The 17,500-nt window shown below is 48.5% G+C and overlaps 2 protein-coding genes across 2 annotated transcripts in view; one reads left to right on the top strand and one right to left on the bottom strand.

The window, feature by feature from the left end:
* Window positions 1-873: 873 nt before the first annotated feature.
* On the top strand, window positions 874-10,596 carry wfs1b (Wolfram syndrome 1b (wolframin); the record flags this gene model as incomplete). The annotated part of the gene is made up of 10 exons (XM_079744835.1): window positions 874-1,011; window positions 1,650-2,114; window positions 3,758-3,834; window positions 4,318-4,462; window positions 6,112-6,285; window positions 6,854-6,934; window positions 7,172-7,329; window positions 8,022-8,258; window positions 8,709-8,827; window positions 9,048-10,596. Exons 2-10 carry the CDS (start codon window positions 1,652-1,654, stop codon window positions 10,594-10,596), a joined length of 3,003 nt encoding a protein of 1,000 aa, XP_079600961.1. The 5' UTR covers window positions 874-1,011; window positions 1,650-1,651.
* Window positions 10,597-15,505: 4,909 nt separating this feature from the next.
* Window positions 15,506-17,500, bottom strand: part of LOC307081905 (serine/threonine-protein phosphatase 2A 55 kDa regulatory subunit B gamma isoform) — a gene marked incomplete at both ends in the record, with an annotated part of 22,298 nt that continues 20,303 nt past the window's right edge. Inside the window, 2 exons of the mRNA XM_079745275.1 lie at window positions 15,506-15,800; window positions 16,375-16,466. Of these exons, the coding sequence (XP_079601401.1) occupies window positions 15,506-15,800; window positions 16,375-16,466 (387 nt within the window). The remainder of the gene's footprint in view (window positions 15,801-16,374; window positions 16,467-17,500) is intronic.

The following is a 17,500-nucleotide window of genomic DNA, read 5'->3' as shown; positions in this document are numbered from 1 at the left end:
GTGTGTGTGTGTGTGTGTGTGTGTGTGTGTGTGTTTGTGAGTGTGTGTGTGTGTGTGTGTGGGTGCGTGCATGCTAGTTTGTGTGTGTGTGTGATAATGCTAAGAATCTCAGCATATTTAAAATAGATTGATTAACAAGATAAGACGATGAGTGTGTAATATAATAAAAAAGGGCAAAAATAACTCATCCTCTAAATTAGATTGATTTAATCTAATCTACTTTTACATAATGGGTTCACAATTGACCCCAATCTCATTATATTACTGGCCCTTTTAAAAATGAATCAGTCTTCAGTGTTTCCACTTCTTGGGTTCTCATGCTTTACCCTGCAAACTGATGGTTAATCTAATGTTTTCCTCTGGCTTCATAATTGTCTGCTTTTCCCATCAATGTATAATGAGAAAGGGTTTCCCACTTGGCTTCAAGCAATGTCAATTCAATATTAAATAAAATTTGCAAGCAACATGGGGGGGGGGGGGGGGGGGGGGGCTTGCTTGCTTGCCTCTGACATGTGCTTCTGTTTTCGTGTCACACAACATTGAACTATACTGCCATCTTCAGGTAGAAAACATGTAAATATCCACGCATACAAGTATATGATTATCAAACAGCGCAAAGAAGAACAATGTCACTGTAAATTATTGCGTTTTACGGAAACAACAGACACCTAATACAAAAATAAGTACCATATTTGTTGAAAAGTATTTGTTGTCTGCTCGAAGATGCATACGCTCACGTAATGATAACGCTTCCTGGTTCTCTGGCCAATCAGGGTGAATGTTGATGATCACCTGTGCCCAATGAATGGCACAGCACGAAGTGGGCGTGTCCCGAAAGAGCTCTCCAGTCCCTACGTCCATGTACTGTGGAGTTTGACCACACTGGGGGCTAGTAGTTTCACAGTATGTTCCCAAAGTGAAAGGGATGAATGAAGCGGACCGCTGAATAACAAAGTTGGACCTCGCTAGAAGCTCATTGTGTCGACCTAGCCCAAGCCCGTGTGCTGATCGGTAAGGCGAGCAGGCCCCTGCTCCACACTTTGTTATTCATACAGGCTAGCTTTAGCACAACGCATACTATATAAGGCTTACTTTCCTATTTTTCTCCCGTTCGTTATTCTATTCATCCATCTCATTGGGACACTAACATAAGTGTTATTCAAAACGAGCTCACTTTAGTTGTAAATGTGTTGCTACATGTTTCTAGACTTTTGTGCAGTCTGTAATAACACACAGTGTGTTTTGCATGACCACTTCATTTATATCGATGTCCTTGAAACCTTTGGTCTGTGAGCCACGCGCATGGGGATTCCCTTCACGGACGCAGTGTACGTCACCATTCCCCAGCACCAATGCAAGCCACCGATGAACATTGTCACGGTCTTAATATAGCTTCAACTGATGTGGAGATCCACCGGCTGTGGAGAAGGGGAAAGCCCCTAAATGTATATTTAGTGTTGCATAAAGCCCTAACACAGACTTGTATATCACACCTTAGAGCACGGAGTTCAGAATGTACATCTAAGGAAACATCATTGTGGCTGTCCTGGTGTCAGGTGGTAAGGAGGATCATGGTAGGATCACGGTAACATTATTGATGATGTTGACCTGAAATCATTAACGTTTGGATGATTTTTTTTCCTCACCAGACATGGAACCGTCACCGCCCGACGGCCTCAATTCCCCGAACTTTGGCTTATCCTCCTCATCCTCCTCTTCATCTCCAGCCCCTGCCGTGTCATCCAGCCCGGGCTCGCCCCCCACGCCCCGGCCGAGGGCGGCCACGTTGACCGGTCCGCCCCCCCGCTCCCCTCCGCTGTCCGCCGGCCCCTCCTCTCGCACCTCCCCCATTCTCTCCCCCCCGTCTCGGTCCCTCTCCACTCCCTCCGTGTCCCCTCTGCGCCAGCCCTGCAGGAGCCTGTCTCAGCTGGGCCGGTCCCAGCTCAATGCAGCCTCTCCTGGGAGCCCGGCCTCTACGGGGGGCCCGGCCTCTACGGGGGGCCCGGCCTCTAAGGGGGGCCCGGCCTTTACGGGGACCCCAGCCTCCGGGGCCTCGTCTGGGCCTGCTGGCCCTGGAGCATCTCCCTCACGCACAGCCTCCAACTCTGAACCAGGTGAGGAACATGTTATCTAGCACGCACACACACACACACACACACACACACACACACACACACACACACACACACACACACACACACACACACACACACACACACACACACACACACACACACACGTTGGTACCAATCCACATCCTCCTCTTGCCCAAAACATTTGCAAACGAGAAACTTTCTTCCTTCTAGTTTACCCATTTCAATGCAGAGCCCTGGTTGATATTTTAGTCTTGATAGTCTTGTGGCTTGAGTGCTCAACTCACCAGTAAGGTTCTGGGTTTGATCCCAAATGTCCTATCAACCCTGTAGGCACTGTTGAGCAAAAAGCGAAGCCCATACCTCCTCATTGATTATCTGTTTTTAAATTCACTGTTTTTGAAGTCACTGTTTATAAAGAACACTACTAAATGGCTAAAGCAGTAAAAAGCACTATTCATCATGTAACGACACAACAAGACCCAAGTTGCTGACTTGCTGACTGAAGATTTCCACCTGTATGCTGGAAATCTTTCCCCAGCCTCCTCATGTTTCACTGACCAAAGAAGATGAAACAGAGTTTAGACGGAGCTCTGAGGCATTCTGGAAACTTCTGTCCTGCTTTGTTGCATCTCTGGCACCAACAGTGACTTTGTTATCCTGCAAAATATAGAGTATTAGTTGGAAATGTGAAACTTGAAGCTCTTTTGCCTTTAAATTGACAACACCTTGTGTGTGTGGGCTTTAAATATGACAAAGAAAGTGAGGGCTGTAATGAAATAAAGTCGATTTGTAGTGCGCTTACACAGACTCATAGGGGTGAGATTATAGTCGGGATAAGTTGCAAAGTTGTTTGTGTGTGTGCTCACGTATTGGCATGAGCCTGTCAGTCTAAAGGGGTCTTGTATGACAGTAGCATGGCTGTTTGCTTTGCTAAACGATGATTGAGTTTAGGGCTCAGTGTGAGCGATGGGATATGAGAGCAGTTTTGACGCAAATCAACCATTTTGTATCAGTTTGTTATGAGGTTGGCTTGGTATCTTTCTGGTAGATGTGAACGTCACCAATTCAACATGAACAGCCAGACTGTATTCACATAAACATCTACTCACAAATCTCAGAATAAATCAAAGAATTAGACATATAACTGACATGAAGATAAACATGGGTAGACAGCTGAAATAAATTAATTTAGGTTGGCAAACGTCTTTCATCCAATTTTCCAACAGCAATGTTAAAGCTCATGCACTTTACATACATGACAAGACCCAATGTAGTCATCAACAACAATCGTATAGCTCTTAAATGATGGAGCTTTGTACACTGTCAAGTTTTTTCATGAGAGTTTAGGAGGGCTGGGTCCCCTCTGGGTTATTTCCATCTGAGGCTGACTCATGTCTCTGCACATGCTCAGTGGAGAGCATGTGCAGAACACCAGTGTGTGTGTGTGTGCGTGTGCGTGTGCGAATTGGGATACAGGCTTCAATATTTTCAAATGTGTCACAGAAAGTGGTTTACAAATGGGTTACAACTAACATCCGACCAGACGTGTTCAGTTGGGATAACATCGTCATTCATCTTTGTGACCGGTGGCTGCGTATTTGCGCTCTTTCCACAAACATCATAAAGTCCGTCAGTGAGTGTATGTTTGTCCCTCCTTCCAGAGGAGCCAGAGGAGCTGCTCAGCCTGGAGGAGTTGCAGGAGAGGGCCCGGTCTGGGGACGCAGGGGCTCAGTGCAGGGTAACAGCCAACAGATGCTTCCTCTTCTTCACATCATGTGTACAATGTAGACTGCAGTGGGAAACCACTGCCAATGGGTCAACCTTGACCCTCTGTGTAACGCAACAAAGGGCTGCAACTAACAATCACTTTCATCTACGATTCATCTCACCATTATTTATTTATTTTTCAATTTAATTATGAAGTCTAACAAATTTAATATAATAATTACTCATTAATAATTAGCAAATATATAAAATTCTGAAGCATCGAGCAGTACATGTTTGGTTATTAATCAATAACCAAAAAGATAATAGATTACAACAATAGTGCTGTTGACTGACTCATCGTTGCATCCCAGAACAAACTGCATGCTAACGACACAAGGCTATGAGTCAGCTCAGTCTGCACAATGCCTTTGAGAGCTAAATGTGTGTGTGTGTGTGTGTGTGTGTGTGTGTGTGTGTGTGTGTGTGCGTGTGCCTGTGTGTGCGTGTGTCCCAGATGGGCCGCTACTTCCTGCTGCTGGCAGAGGAGAAGGACGAGGAGCTGAACAGCTGCCAGGCGGTGACCTGGCTGGTCCAGGCGGCCAAACAGGGCCGCAAGGACGCAGTCAAGCAGCTGCAGCGATGCCTGGCCTCCAGGAAAGGTAGTCCCCTGGTGGTCCTACTTCTGACAGTCCCCGGTGCAAAGACAGTTCTCCCTTTGTCCCCCAGGAGTTAATTATATTCATCCTTAGGTGGCTAGGACGGTAGGAAGGTAGGAAGTAGTAATGCGCGATATAAACGATATACGATATAAACGATAAAAAATGGCCTACGATAGAGATTTTAATTCTATCGCGATAATGCATGTTGATGACGCAAACTACAATGTTTAATTTTTGGTTTGGTGCAATTCCTTTTCACATTGCAATTTTCGCAACAGTGCCAGAATTCATCAACAAACCTGCATGTGTGCAAAGAACGTTAACCCATTTTTACCGGCTGCTGTGCAGCTGGTACAAATGGGCAGCTGGTACAAATGGGTTAACGGTAAACACGCATTGATGCGCAATCCGGTCTTAAAGTTAAACACGCACAGATGCGTGATCCAGTCTGAATGGGTTAAATCATTGGACAAAAAGGTCTGGGGCGTTGTAAAGCGTTAAAGAAAAAGGGGGGGGGGGAAGCACCGGTGAAAGTAAACAATCATGGATATCCAGCGTGATATACATTGATCTGCGGATTGGTCCAACTCCTTCTCCCTCATCCTGACTCGGAATGTGTTAAATGCATCGGCATTATTAAGTTATGTTTTCAAGCATACTTTTTACTTGCTTTTGTCGGACCGTCGGGTGGTGGCTCAACATGGAGCAAAGAGGAGACGGAATGTCTTTTGGATATCGGACCCAAATATCCAAAAGATGTTCCGTCTCCTCTTTGCTCCATGTTGAGCAACGTCTCCGAGACCACCTCTCCGGCTGGGTCAACCTCCTTTTGATGGTTAAAAATATCACGTAATCGACAACACTTACACTCGACAACACTCGAAATCTTAACACTCAATGATCGATCATCAATTAATCATGCCCATCCCTAATTGTCAGTACAGTGTCTGTTCCTTATCTAGAAAGACACCCGTTTTTCCTGTTCTCTGCATCTTGGGTGGCATTTAAGAACCAAGGACTTAAACTAAGTGTAGTGCCTTTTAGAATGGTTTGCACTAAAGGAAAGAAACCCAATACTAATTTTATTTATCTGCAACATTATGTTGTATGATTACAGTGTTTCACAATAAATGTTCCCGAAATGACATACTATATTTCTTTTTTTTAAAAATACATTTAGCAGTTTGGCTTTCCTTAGGGTCTATGTAACCTGTTCTGAAACGGTTATTTTATGATTTTATATCGTGATATATATCGTTATCGCAAGAGGCTGCAATGTATATCGCAATATGGATTGTAGGCCATATCGCCCATCTCTAGTAGGAAGGTAGCGCTCTATGGCAAGGTCACATATCTGACGTCTCAATGTTTTGTCAGAGACATTTGGGTTGGGGAGGTAAACTCATCACAGAATGTACTTTATTGCGTATGAATTGAAACCAAATTGACGTGGAAGGATCGCCACGTAAATATTTGACTTGACACAGATGAAGGGCGACGTCAGTGTTTGTATTATCCTCTGTAGGGAAGTAAGATTGGTTTACACAAGACTGTCGGGATGAAGATAAATCGCCTCAGTTTCCAAAGTGACCGTCTCTGTCTGTCGGTGCGCGTGTCCGTCCGTCCGTCTGTCTGCGTGCGTTCCTCAGGCATCACATGGGAGAACTACGAGGAGGTGAAAAAGCTGTGCACGGAGACCCGCTTCGAGAGGGGCGTGAGGAAGGCTGCCCTGCTCATGTACTGGAAGCTGAACCCGGAGAAGAAGAAGGAAGTGGCGGTGTCAGAGCTCCTGGAGAACGTGGAGAAGGTCCACACACAACCAGGTACCGCGGCCAGGAGAACAGGGTCCGCCGCTCCTCTGAGGACCAGAACCTCGCTCTGATTCGAGATGTTTGACAGAGTGCAGTGGAATCGTTGTTTTCAAGCAACCAAAATAAAAATCACATTAATTACTTAATAAAATAAATGGCAAGTTAAAGAAAGATGTTAGACAAGGGACCATCTGTCAGAGGAAACTAGAGACTGCTTAGTCAGAGGAAGCTGGATGACGTACGATTGCCTGTCTGGCGTTAACCGACCTAGCAACAGATACCTGCGGTGGCCACATGCGGTTGGATTTTGGTTGCCCATCATTTGCAAACAACCACCATGACCTCATTTACAGGTTTTTTGCATAGTCTACACGACAACAACGTACTAGCCTGGCATCGTTCTTGCATTGCAAGGCATGCAAAAACAAATGTATTGTACTCTATTGTACAAAATAGGATTTTTGCTAGGATTTGATAGAACGATGATCAAATAGCTAACCTAAGCTTGGACGTGGCCACAACTGTGCGACCTGGTTGCCGTGGCAACAGATGATGTCAATGAATGGTTCTCTTGCTACAGGGGAGCCCGCCTCGCCAGGCCCCCTCTCCAGCTCAGCGCAGAAGCAACGGAGAGTTCTGGAATCCCTGGTCAAGAGCGAAAGTGGGTGCCGTTGTACGAGCAAAGCTTTGATTGTCTTAATTAGTGCATTTGTCTTTGTTAGCCGCATGCATATTCCGGGCTTATGTCAACTACCATTTTTTCATTGTATGTGCGTATGCATAAGGCATGATTTTAAATGTAGTGTATTCACACATGAAGGCAGTTGTCAATCGTAGTAGTGTGTCCTAAGGTCCTCTGTGTCTAACACGCCCCCCCCCCCCCCCCCCACACCTCTAGCCTCCCCTCAGGTGGGTTTGGACGACTTTGTGGAGATGACCAAGAAGTACGCGCAGGGCATCACTCCATCAGCCGTCCTGGCCGGGGCAGGAGAAGACGATGACGATGATGACGATGAGGCTGTGAAGAACCCAGACGAACTTCCTCTGCACCAGAAGGTACGCTGCGTCTGTCTGCTATTAGTCCGACAAATCAGACCGGAATCTGGAAGCGGGTAACGGCAGTAATAAACTGTAAAGGGAAAGTGTCAAAAGGTTTCAAATCAGGCCATGTTTAGAAATAAACATAAAATTCCCCTTCTGAAGCTTCCTCCATTTGCGCAAGCGGGTTTCTCCTGGGTAGAGTATCGTCGTTAACGAAACAGGAAAACAAGGCGAAGCTCCGCCCCTTTCAGATGTTGGTTTCCTGCCGAGGCCCTGTGCCGCCTCCCCCTAGAAGTGCTGCTATAACATAGTAGGACCGCTCCGAGATAAGTCCCCTGGTGGTTCCAGACAGCAGTGCCTCAACCCTTCTACTCCCTCATAATACATTGATCATTCACAGCGAGTGGGGAGGAACACTGAAAGAAGCCTAATGTCGCCCGAGAAGAGAAGCTATTTCAATTCAATTCAATTCAATTGTATAGCCCTTAATCATATGTGCAATCTCAAAGGGCTTAACAGGCCATATATTTATGGCACCCCTATGACCCTAGCCCCCGGGAGGGCAAGAACAAACGTAATCAGCAAGGACGAAACCTCGAGAGGGAACACCGAGAGGGGGATCCCTCCTTCCAGGGATGATCAGGAGTGCCATGATGGACATATATCCATGTCGTTTGTGCACCGCACCCTTTCCCCGACACCCGTAGGTACTCAAGTTCCCGCTGCACGCGCTGCTGGAGCTCAAGGAGACGCTGATCGACTGGGCGTCGCGCGTGGGCATGCAGTGGCTGAGCGCCCTGGTCCCCACGCACCAGGTCAACGCCCTGGTCTTCTTCTTCATCCTCTCCAACCTCACCGTCGACTTCTTCGTCTTCCTCATCCCGCTGCTCGTCTTCTACCTGGGCCTGTTCTCCATGGTCATCTGCACGCTGCGCGTCTTCCAGGTCAGGCTCCGAGGGTTGGGGTCAGAGGTCGGGCGGGGGGGCGGTGAATGGCTGTGTTGTTGTTTTTCTATCGGTCATTATGGGTTGGGATTAAATGTTGGATCGAACTTTGTGGTGCAAAACAGGAAACCATCCTTTGTATATCAATATATTCTAAAATACTATTATATATATATATATACATATACTATTATTATTATTATTTATTATTATAATGATAATAATAACAATTCGCACTAAATAATACTATTAATACTTTTATTACCATTACTAGTAATTTAGCAACCACTTTGTCATTAAGGTAGGAATTAGGTGTCTTTCTCTAGGAGGCCTACAGGCGGCCACCGTTGGGCATCGAACCCAGTGCCTTCCAGCTGGGAGTCTGGTGGCCTTGGCCACAACGCTAACCTGCGCAGGGCGGCTCTAAACACGGAGCTTGTTTCCCTCCAGAACTCAAAGGCCTGGGAGAACTTCCGGGCCCTGACCGACCTGCTGGCCCACTTCGAGCCCGGTCTGGACGTGGAGCAGGCCGAGACCAACTTCGGCTGGACCCACCTGGAGCCCTATCTGTAAGCACCCCCCCCCACGGCCCTGGTTCACACATTCAGAGCAGTTGTCCCCCACCTCACCTCGGCACAGACGTTCAGACGTTCGGTCTGATTCAGTGCAAGAGCAGGTCGAGGTGAGGGTTGAGTTTGTGGGTTCTGGCTATAGCTCAAACCGAGCAGAAAGACAGGATGAATGATAAGTCACGCTGGTAAAAGCCTCTACTCCTTTCTCCCTGCGCAGCAACTTCCTGCTGTCGGTGGTGTTCGTGCTGTTCTCCTTCCCCGTGGCCGACGAGACGTGGATCCCCTGCTCGGAGCTGGCCACCGTGGCCCTCTTCTTCACCGTCACCTCCTTCCTCAGCCTGCAGGCCTCCGCCCAGCTCTTCGCCCGCCGCGCCCTGCTCACCCAGGTCCTCTCGGGCGCCTGCTCCCTGCTCCCCCTCCTCCCCGACTCCCTGGGGCCCCTGCGGGTGCTGGGGGCCACCCTGGTGTCCGTGCCCCTGGGCGGCGTGCTGGCCCTGAACCTGGGCCTGCCCTGCCTCCTCCACGGGCGCCTGGTCTACCTGCTGCTCCGCATGGCCCAGCTGCGGGGCTTCCGGGGCACCTACCTGTGCCTGGTGCCTTACCTGGTGTGCTTTACCTGGTGCGAGCTCTGCCTGGCCTTCCTGCTCCGCTCCAGCGCCATCGGGCTGGCGCGCTCCTGCGCCGGCTACGTGCTCTTCCTGTTCGCCCTGCCCGTGCTGTCGCTGGGCCTGGCCGCCGCGGCGCTGGTGCAGCTGCTGCGCTTCTTCCTGGCGCTGGAGCCGGCCAAGATGGCGGCGACGCTGGCGGCGTGCGCCGTGCCCGTGGGGCTGCGGCTGTGGGCCCGCCTCAGCCTGAGCCCCGCCGCGCTGTGGCGCTCGCTGTCGGGGAGCAGCGTGGTGAAGCTGGCGCTGGTGTGGCTCAGCGCACTGCTGCTCTTCTGCTGGCTGTACTTGGGCCGCTCCGAGGGCGCGAAGGTGTACAACTCCACGCTCACCTGGCACGAGTACGGCGGCCTGTGCGGGCCGGCCGCCTGGAAGGAGGCCAACATGGCGCGCACGCAGGTCCTGTGCTCCCACCTGGAGGGCCACCGGGTCACCTGGACGGGCCGCTTCCGGTACGCCCGCGTCACCGACATCGAGAACGGCGCGCAGGCCGTCGTCAACCTGCTGCCGGGCCTCGTGGGCGACTGGGTGCGCTGCCTGTACGGCGAGGCGTACCCGCCGTGCGCCGCGGAGGCGGCCCCGGGCGACGCGCCTCGGCCCCTCCCCGCCGGGGACCCCCTCTGCAGGCTGAAGCGGCTGGCCAAGCACGAGTGCCACGTGAAGCGCTTCGACCGCTACAAGTTCGAGGTGACCGTGGGCATGCCGCTGGAGCGCGTGGCGCGCAACGGCTCGCTGGTGGAGGACGAAGACTCCACCAAGGACATCGTGCTGCGCGCCAGCAGCGAGTTCGGCCCCCTGCTGCTGCACCTGGAGGCCGGCAGCACGCTGGAGTTCAGCACCGTGCTGGAGGGCCGGCTGGGCTCCAAGTGGCCCGTGTTCGAGCTGAAGGCGGCGCACTGCGTGTCGTGCGGCGACGCGCCCCTCCCCTCGGGCCGCCGCCGCCGCCGCCAGTTCAAGATCGAGCAGGACTGGCGGCGGTCGGTGCAGCGGGCGCTGCAGTTCGCCTTCGACTTCTTCTTCAGCCCCGCGCTCAGCGCGCGGCTGGCGCAGGCCCAGCCCGAGGCCGAGGGCGGGGGGGTCGCCGTCGTGGCGCCGCTGGGCTAGGGGGGGGAGCCCGGGGCTGGGTCCGTGGCTAGCGCTGGGCTAACACAGCTAGCGCTGAGCGCTATGATAGGAGGGCTAGCGCTATGCTAACAGAGCTAGCACCTAGCCAAGAGAGCTAGCGTGCAGCTTCCAGGATTTGCACGTACCAGGGCTCATGGTTCTCATAGTTGGAGCTGGTCATACATTTCCACAATGTTGTTGTTGTTCTGGGAGGTCGAGTCAAGTTAGGGATGCACAACGGATATCGTTTTTTTTCACTGCTGCCACCATCTCAGACTCGTTTGAATCACATTTGTAATCACATTTTCATCCAAGTATCCATTCCATTGAAACTGCTAATAGAAGCGCATTTGGATATGTTCATTCAGTGGGGCATGAGTCTCAGTTATAAATCACTTTATCTCCATTATATACATCGCTAGAGACACTGCTAATTTTCATGCCCGTGGAAAATTGAATTACCTGCTATAGTAACCGACAAATGATGTAGCTATCGTGCCTTCTGTTCTTCGGCATATTCTGCAATACCTTGTTTGTACCCAGTACTGGAACGAGATCAGGTACCAGAATCGGTGTCAATGCGTCCTTTTGCAGTAAGCATTGTAGTAAGTGTGCTTATCAATCAATCGTACTGGTAATCCAGTGCACTGAGAAGAAATTAAAACCATTGAAAAGTAGGTGTGTGGGTTTACAGGTAGGAATACTGATGCATTAAGGTAAAGAAAACAAAATGATGCACGCTAATGTTTTCTAATATAGATTTTAAAGAAATAATATAATACTTTATGAAGAACAAGAGATATATTTGAAGATTCTTGTGCCATTTTGTGTGTGCGTGTGTTTGAGAGAATGCAGAAGTGTCTTATTTTGAGTGTGTAAATTCTTAGATTAAATTAATATTTACTTTGAGTAACGGGACACTACTTTAGCAGGCACACGTGCCTTAAACTCATGTTCCAAGTAACCACTCTTAAATATGTACATGACCATGCCATTTTGTTACTTATGTATAAATATAATTACAGATAATGTACCAATAATACATTGTGGCATGTAGAACTATTGTGTATAGATTCATACCCCGTGTGTATGTAAAATTTTCGGCTGCTTCTGACATTTTATGGACAAGTCACTCAGAAAGGCCAACAGTATTTTATGCGTATGGGGCGTGTGTGTGTGTGTACACGCGATCCAATACAGGCCTTTCTAGGTCGCAGTCCATGGCTTGAAAATCTAAATGAACGTCTCCCTTCGATTTCAAGTTAAAAAAATGTTTTTATCCGTCTAGGTTTTTTCCTTGTGGTCACATTTCGAATGAACATGTTATTTCTTGGGCGATGGAGGTCAATTCGAAAGTGCCTTTTATAAAACATAAAATATTTGAAGTCCATCGTAAAAATCATGAGTGGACAGTTCGTTTTACATGTATATTTTGAATTCTTTAAACACATAAACCTATCACTGAGGCGTTTTGAAGTAAACAAAGTAATTCATGACTTTAAAGTGGCAATCTCAAAGATTACCTCTTTTGAGAACTGGGTTTGAGCATCGACCCCCAGTTCTTGACATCAGTATACTGAAAATACAATCAGGTCATAGGGTCAATCACCATTGTGTTACCTCATTCAGAAATAGATAGTGATTTAGCAGACAATTAATCTTCCAGATTGCCACTTTCGCCGTCGACCGTTCTCCTGCCTAAACATAGATTCATGAAGTGATGAACCACGCTGCAGAGAGTGTGCTGGCGCTCAAGCTACTTCACCCTCCATCTCTGCTGTGCAGGGCTTCCAGAAGTGTGCTCATGTAGGTTTTTCAGGTCAGGATGTTCTCACTGTATTCCTTCACTGTGACCAATAAATATGGCAATCTGTCTTCTCTGCTTTTCTTCATGAAAACTCTTTAAAAGTGGATCGAACATGGAGTAAAGGTATCGACTTAAACATGAGCTCTGTATTTGTTACAGGGTGTGGAATACAGAGGCAAAGATAAAGGTCAAAGGTTATTGACCTAAACACACACCTACTTCTCTATTCCTCCCTGTAGGAAACTCCATTTATGTACAGAATGACGTGAACTTGGTCACACATGTAATTTACGATATCATAAAATGACCATATGTCCTCAGAGATCTACTCTGACCTCTTTCTGATCCCTCCCATTACTTTGTCAAAAATCGCGTTTAAGACAGTTAAAAAATGTATGGAGGGGACGGGAGGACACAACTCAACTGTTGTGAATTTAGACTGCAGTTTTGGTCCGCATCTACCTTTACTTATCTAAAAGGGGTTCACATCACTTACCTGTAGCTGACAGGATGGTCGATGCGGACTGTTTGTCACAAACGCAGACTTGTTTTTTCAGTGACAACTGCGATCTCTCAATCAATCGTTATTTTTATTCCATGACGTCAGTTCCTTCATCGTGTTGCGTCTATTGGCCCCATTCAGATCCACTTATACTGAGTATTTATCTCTCTAAACGTATTCATCTCTCTAAGTGGGCTACCCACTGTTGCACCTACGGCAGCATGTCATTGATTGGGCGTTAAGGTGCAATGACTGTGAGATGACAATAGATGGTGCTAGAGAGCATAGAACCAGGAGATACAGACATTTTCATGGCATTAGGCCTACAAGTATTATAGATGCCACTCAATTCTATACACTCGTCCTTTAAAGGATCTAATACTCATGTTAATGAGGAACAAAAACCAGCACAGTCCCAAAACTCTTCGGATGCAATTTCGTTGAAATATTTATTCAGGAAAAAAAAACATTATTTATAACTGTCCATTTGACAATTCTTTCATCAAAATACATGAACACAAAAATATGTGAATAATCAAACATTAGTTCAGTCAGTGCATGAAATTGGACCAGTACATGTTTAAAAAATAGTAGAAATAAAAGAATAAACTGTGTTAAAAAAAAAAGAGCAACAGATTCTGCATATCCGCCAAATAAATCCATGAAGAAGGCTGTAGAGACCAAAGCACTATCTCTGCATTCGGCTCTCCTGCAGGCGATCACAACAGGTCCTTGTCTCTGTTCATCGACTTGTGAAGATAAGTTAAAGAAACAGAAAAAATCTCCAAACCTAATCCCCCCAGAAAAAATAGATTAATCAATATATACAGGCCCTTGAAAGTAGTTTTTTTGTTTTGTTTTTGAGAATACAATAATAATCAGACAAATCAAAAAAAAACATTCCCTATACTCCATGATTCTCAGCTTCAACGTGTCAAAAACGGATTATTGGGCGGCTTCATTCAAAAGGTACATGTGTGGGTGAACCGAACACGTAAACATGCTTCATTCTCCTGAGACACAAAGAATAGAGTAGGAGAGCTCGCTCATCTGTGGTTACCGGTCCCCCCGAAGCATTTATACAGCTGAGACTAAATGGTCACAAAGGCAGCCATGTCAGTGGTTTGACTTATAAACACCTAGCCTAAGTTCAGTTGGACATGCAGCATCGTTTTTTTTGCTCTCGAACAGTTTAGAATTATTTATTTCCTTTTTTTTTTCAGTTTTTCGTTTATTTTTATACATTTATCTTTGCTCCTTCAAAGCCTCCCCTCCCCCCCTCCCACACCCGATTCACTGGCAGCAGAATCCAACCATCCAACGGAAAAATAACAATGAGGCGGGCTCCTGTTCAGGCAGGATGAGAAGCTACTGTAATGTGAGCTCGTGTGAGTAGACAGCGGTGGGGGACAGACACCCGGGCCCCTGTCCCTGTAAGGGTCTACTGCCTCCGCTCCTTGACATTCGGAATACATTTGGAGCCCCGTTCCATGACCCCCTGAACAGCCCCCCCCCCAAGGAGAGGGCGGGGGGGGGTCAGAGGGTTAGGGCGCTCCCGGCCGATACGGGGATGGGGAGTACAGAGTCTGGAATCCCCGGTTGCCATGGCAACGGTTCTCACCGTCAGCATCACATCATTGACTTTTTCAGACCAGGAATATGCAAAAAAAAAAAAAAAACATGTTTTCAACAAGTCGGCTTAGTATTTTCAAATCAAATGCACAGCATGTTGCATAAATGCCTGACGCGTGGCTAACACCGGTTAACAACGACGAGACACCGCCGCCCCGAAAACAAAAAGTAAACCGTAGGCACGTTACCAAACACCATGAGGGGGTTTGGTTGAGAGAGGTTCCCCCCAGGAAGCAGGGCACGGCTGCGTACAAAAGTAGGGCGGAGGGATGTGAACTAAGAACACCGACACTAAACCCACTTTCCTTCAGTTCCCGAATACTTCCTGCCTTCAGGATCCTGCAGCCCCGATCCGGAGCCCCTCCTACACAAGGTGTCATCGTCCAATCAGGAGAGTGTCCAGGTTGTTGGGGGATGGTTAAGATGCATTCTGTAATCCAGCATAGTCCCCATGGTTGGTCCCTGGAGAGGGTCCATTGTGTGTGTGCGCGCGTGTGTGTGTGTGTGTGTGTGTGTGTGTGTGTGTGTGTGTGTGTGTGTGTGTGTGTGTGTGTGTGTGTGTGTGTGTGTGTGTGTTGAGGGGTAGTTGTCACCATGGAAGGCTCCTGGACTCCCGGGGCCCAGAGTGGTGACAGGGTGTGTATGGATCCGGATCAGGTCGGTGTGTACAAGAAAACACACACAAGTGTCTGCGTGTGTTTATGTATGTGTGTGTGTGTGTATGTGTGTGTGTGTGTGTGTGTGTGTGTGTGTGTGTGTGTGTGTGTGTGTGTGTGTGTGTGTGTATGGGTGTGCCCAGCGTTAGTATTCCTTCATGCTGGCACGTTTGTCTTTTTACGCCCCCACAACCCTTGTGTCACACACACATGCGCGCACACATACACACACACACACACACACACACATGTGCAAACGCAGTGCACACCAAGTACACACAGCGCACGCCGCCGTGTCCGTCCCACCACTGGCTAGTGCATCTCGGAGTTGAGTTTGTCCTGGAAGATGTACAGGTTGTTGGTGGCGGCGATGGCGATGATGTTCTCGGCGGGGTGCCATGCCGTGTGCAGGATCTTCTTGCTGAAGTCCAGGCTGTCCACGCTGATGTCGTCCTTGCGCCGCTTGCTGCCGGCCGCGCAGACCCGCCGCGGCTTCAGCACGGCGCGCGGCTTGCTGCTCTCACGCGACGCCTCCAGCGTTACGTCGCGCTTCGTGTTGCGGTCGAACATGCGGAAGAAGTTGTTGTAGGCCCCCGTCATGATGACGCTAGGCGGGGGGCGGAGCCAAAGCAGGGGGTGGAGTCACAGCAGGGGCGGAGCCAGAGCAGGGGGTGGAGCCAGAGCAGGGGTGGAGCCGGAGAAGGGGTGGAGCCAGAGCAGGGGTGGAGCCAGAGCAGGGGTGGAGCCAGAGAAGGGTTGGAGCCAGGGAAGGGGTGGAGCCAATGAAGGGGTGGAGCCAAATAAGGGGTGGGGCAAGAACAGGGGTGGAGCCAGAGAAGGGGTGGAGCCAAAACAGGGGTGGAGCCAAAGAAACAAGAGGGACAGAAGACATTGTGAGATTGGTGCAATGGTACAGAAGGCCATCATAATACCATTCACGTCATGGTGGAAATTGTTGGGAAGGATTACTAATATTGAATAATAGGATTTGTAATATTTTGAAAAGTACTTCATCCTTGTCATGTCTGTTTATGCGCAACATCCTCGCACACACATTCTTCTTCCCACTTCAAACACACACGAACACACACTCACTGGCACGCTCGCATTCGCACGCACACACACACACACACACACACGCACACCAAACACACGCACAGACACAAGTGTGAGCTTAGTACCTGTCAGAGCCGTTCCATGCACACTCAAACTTGTCGAAGATGCAATCGTTCTCGTAGAGGGAGCACAATTTACTGCGGAGGTAATCGTGAACCTGAGGGAAAAGACACACAAACATGCACACACACACACACACACACACACACACACACACATACACACACACACCCACACATGCACACACAAGCGCATAGTTATAATTAAGAAATAGAAGAGTACATACGTTTATCATTTGTATTGATTGAAAGTGTACGCTATAAATAGAGCGCGGGCAGACGTTCCCTGACAATCGATCCTTTCCCACAACACACACACACACACACACACACATAAAGGTGGGATAAACATCTAATGCTATCTGCAACCCAAACCTCCCTGGAGGGGCGGCTAATGAGACACAACATGAAGGACTCCCCATCATCAGGGCTGAGGAAGACGTCTTCAATCCTAAGGGCTTCGCTACTTCACTAAAGCTATTAACGCCGCCACACCCGTGTTACCATGGCCAGCGAGGCAAACGTGCGCACACACACACACACACGCACCCACACACAATGAGTACGTAGGCCAACGAATAACTCATTCTCCTTGTGCATGGTGCACAGCCTGCTTGTGTCAGCATCGTGTCCCAGAGCGTAACGGAAGCGGTGGGAACCCGCACCAGGATGGCTTTGCTTTGGGTTCCAAAAGTGTCAGCTCCTGTTTCGTCTTACGCTCTGCATACATTTACACTCGTCAGCCAGTCAGCCAGCTAGTCAATCAGTCAGTCAGTCAGCCAGTCAGTCAGTCAGCTGTGTTATGGTCGATCCATCCGTGGTTATATGGGTTGTCAGGTTTGTGTACATCAACACTAGAGACATTTGAACTTTCACTCAGTGGTCTTTTCTTGGCCCTGCTAAAACCATGTTTTTTTCAAAATCAATGATTTTATTCTTCATATTGTGCTCATATTCAGGTTTGGAGAGTTCAGACAGTCAGTCCTGCTGTGATTTTGTCCCAGACCTGCTCTAAAAGTCAAAGTCAAAAGTCATTTTTTCATTTTGAAAGTACCTCTCGACATGTAAGTTTCCCCTCTGCATCACATGCTTTCTCTTTCTGCTTGTGTCCTTCAAGCAAGCCTCTCTCTCT

Source organism: Pollachius pollachius (assembly GCF_949987615.1).
Source record: "Pollachius pollachius genome assembly, chromosome: 10".
NCBI classification, from domain to species: domain Eukaryota; kingdom Metazoa; phylum Chordata; class Actinopteri; order Gadiformes; family Gadidae; genus Pollachius; species Pollachius pollachius.
Note: the sequence above shows the minus strand (reverse complement) of the source record. Positions and strands in the feature narration are given on the sequence as shown.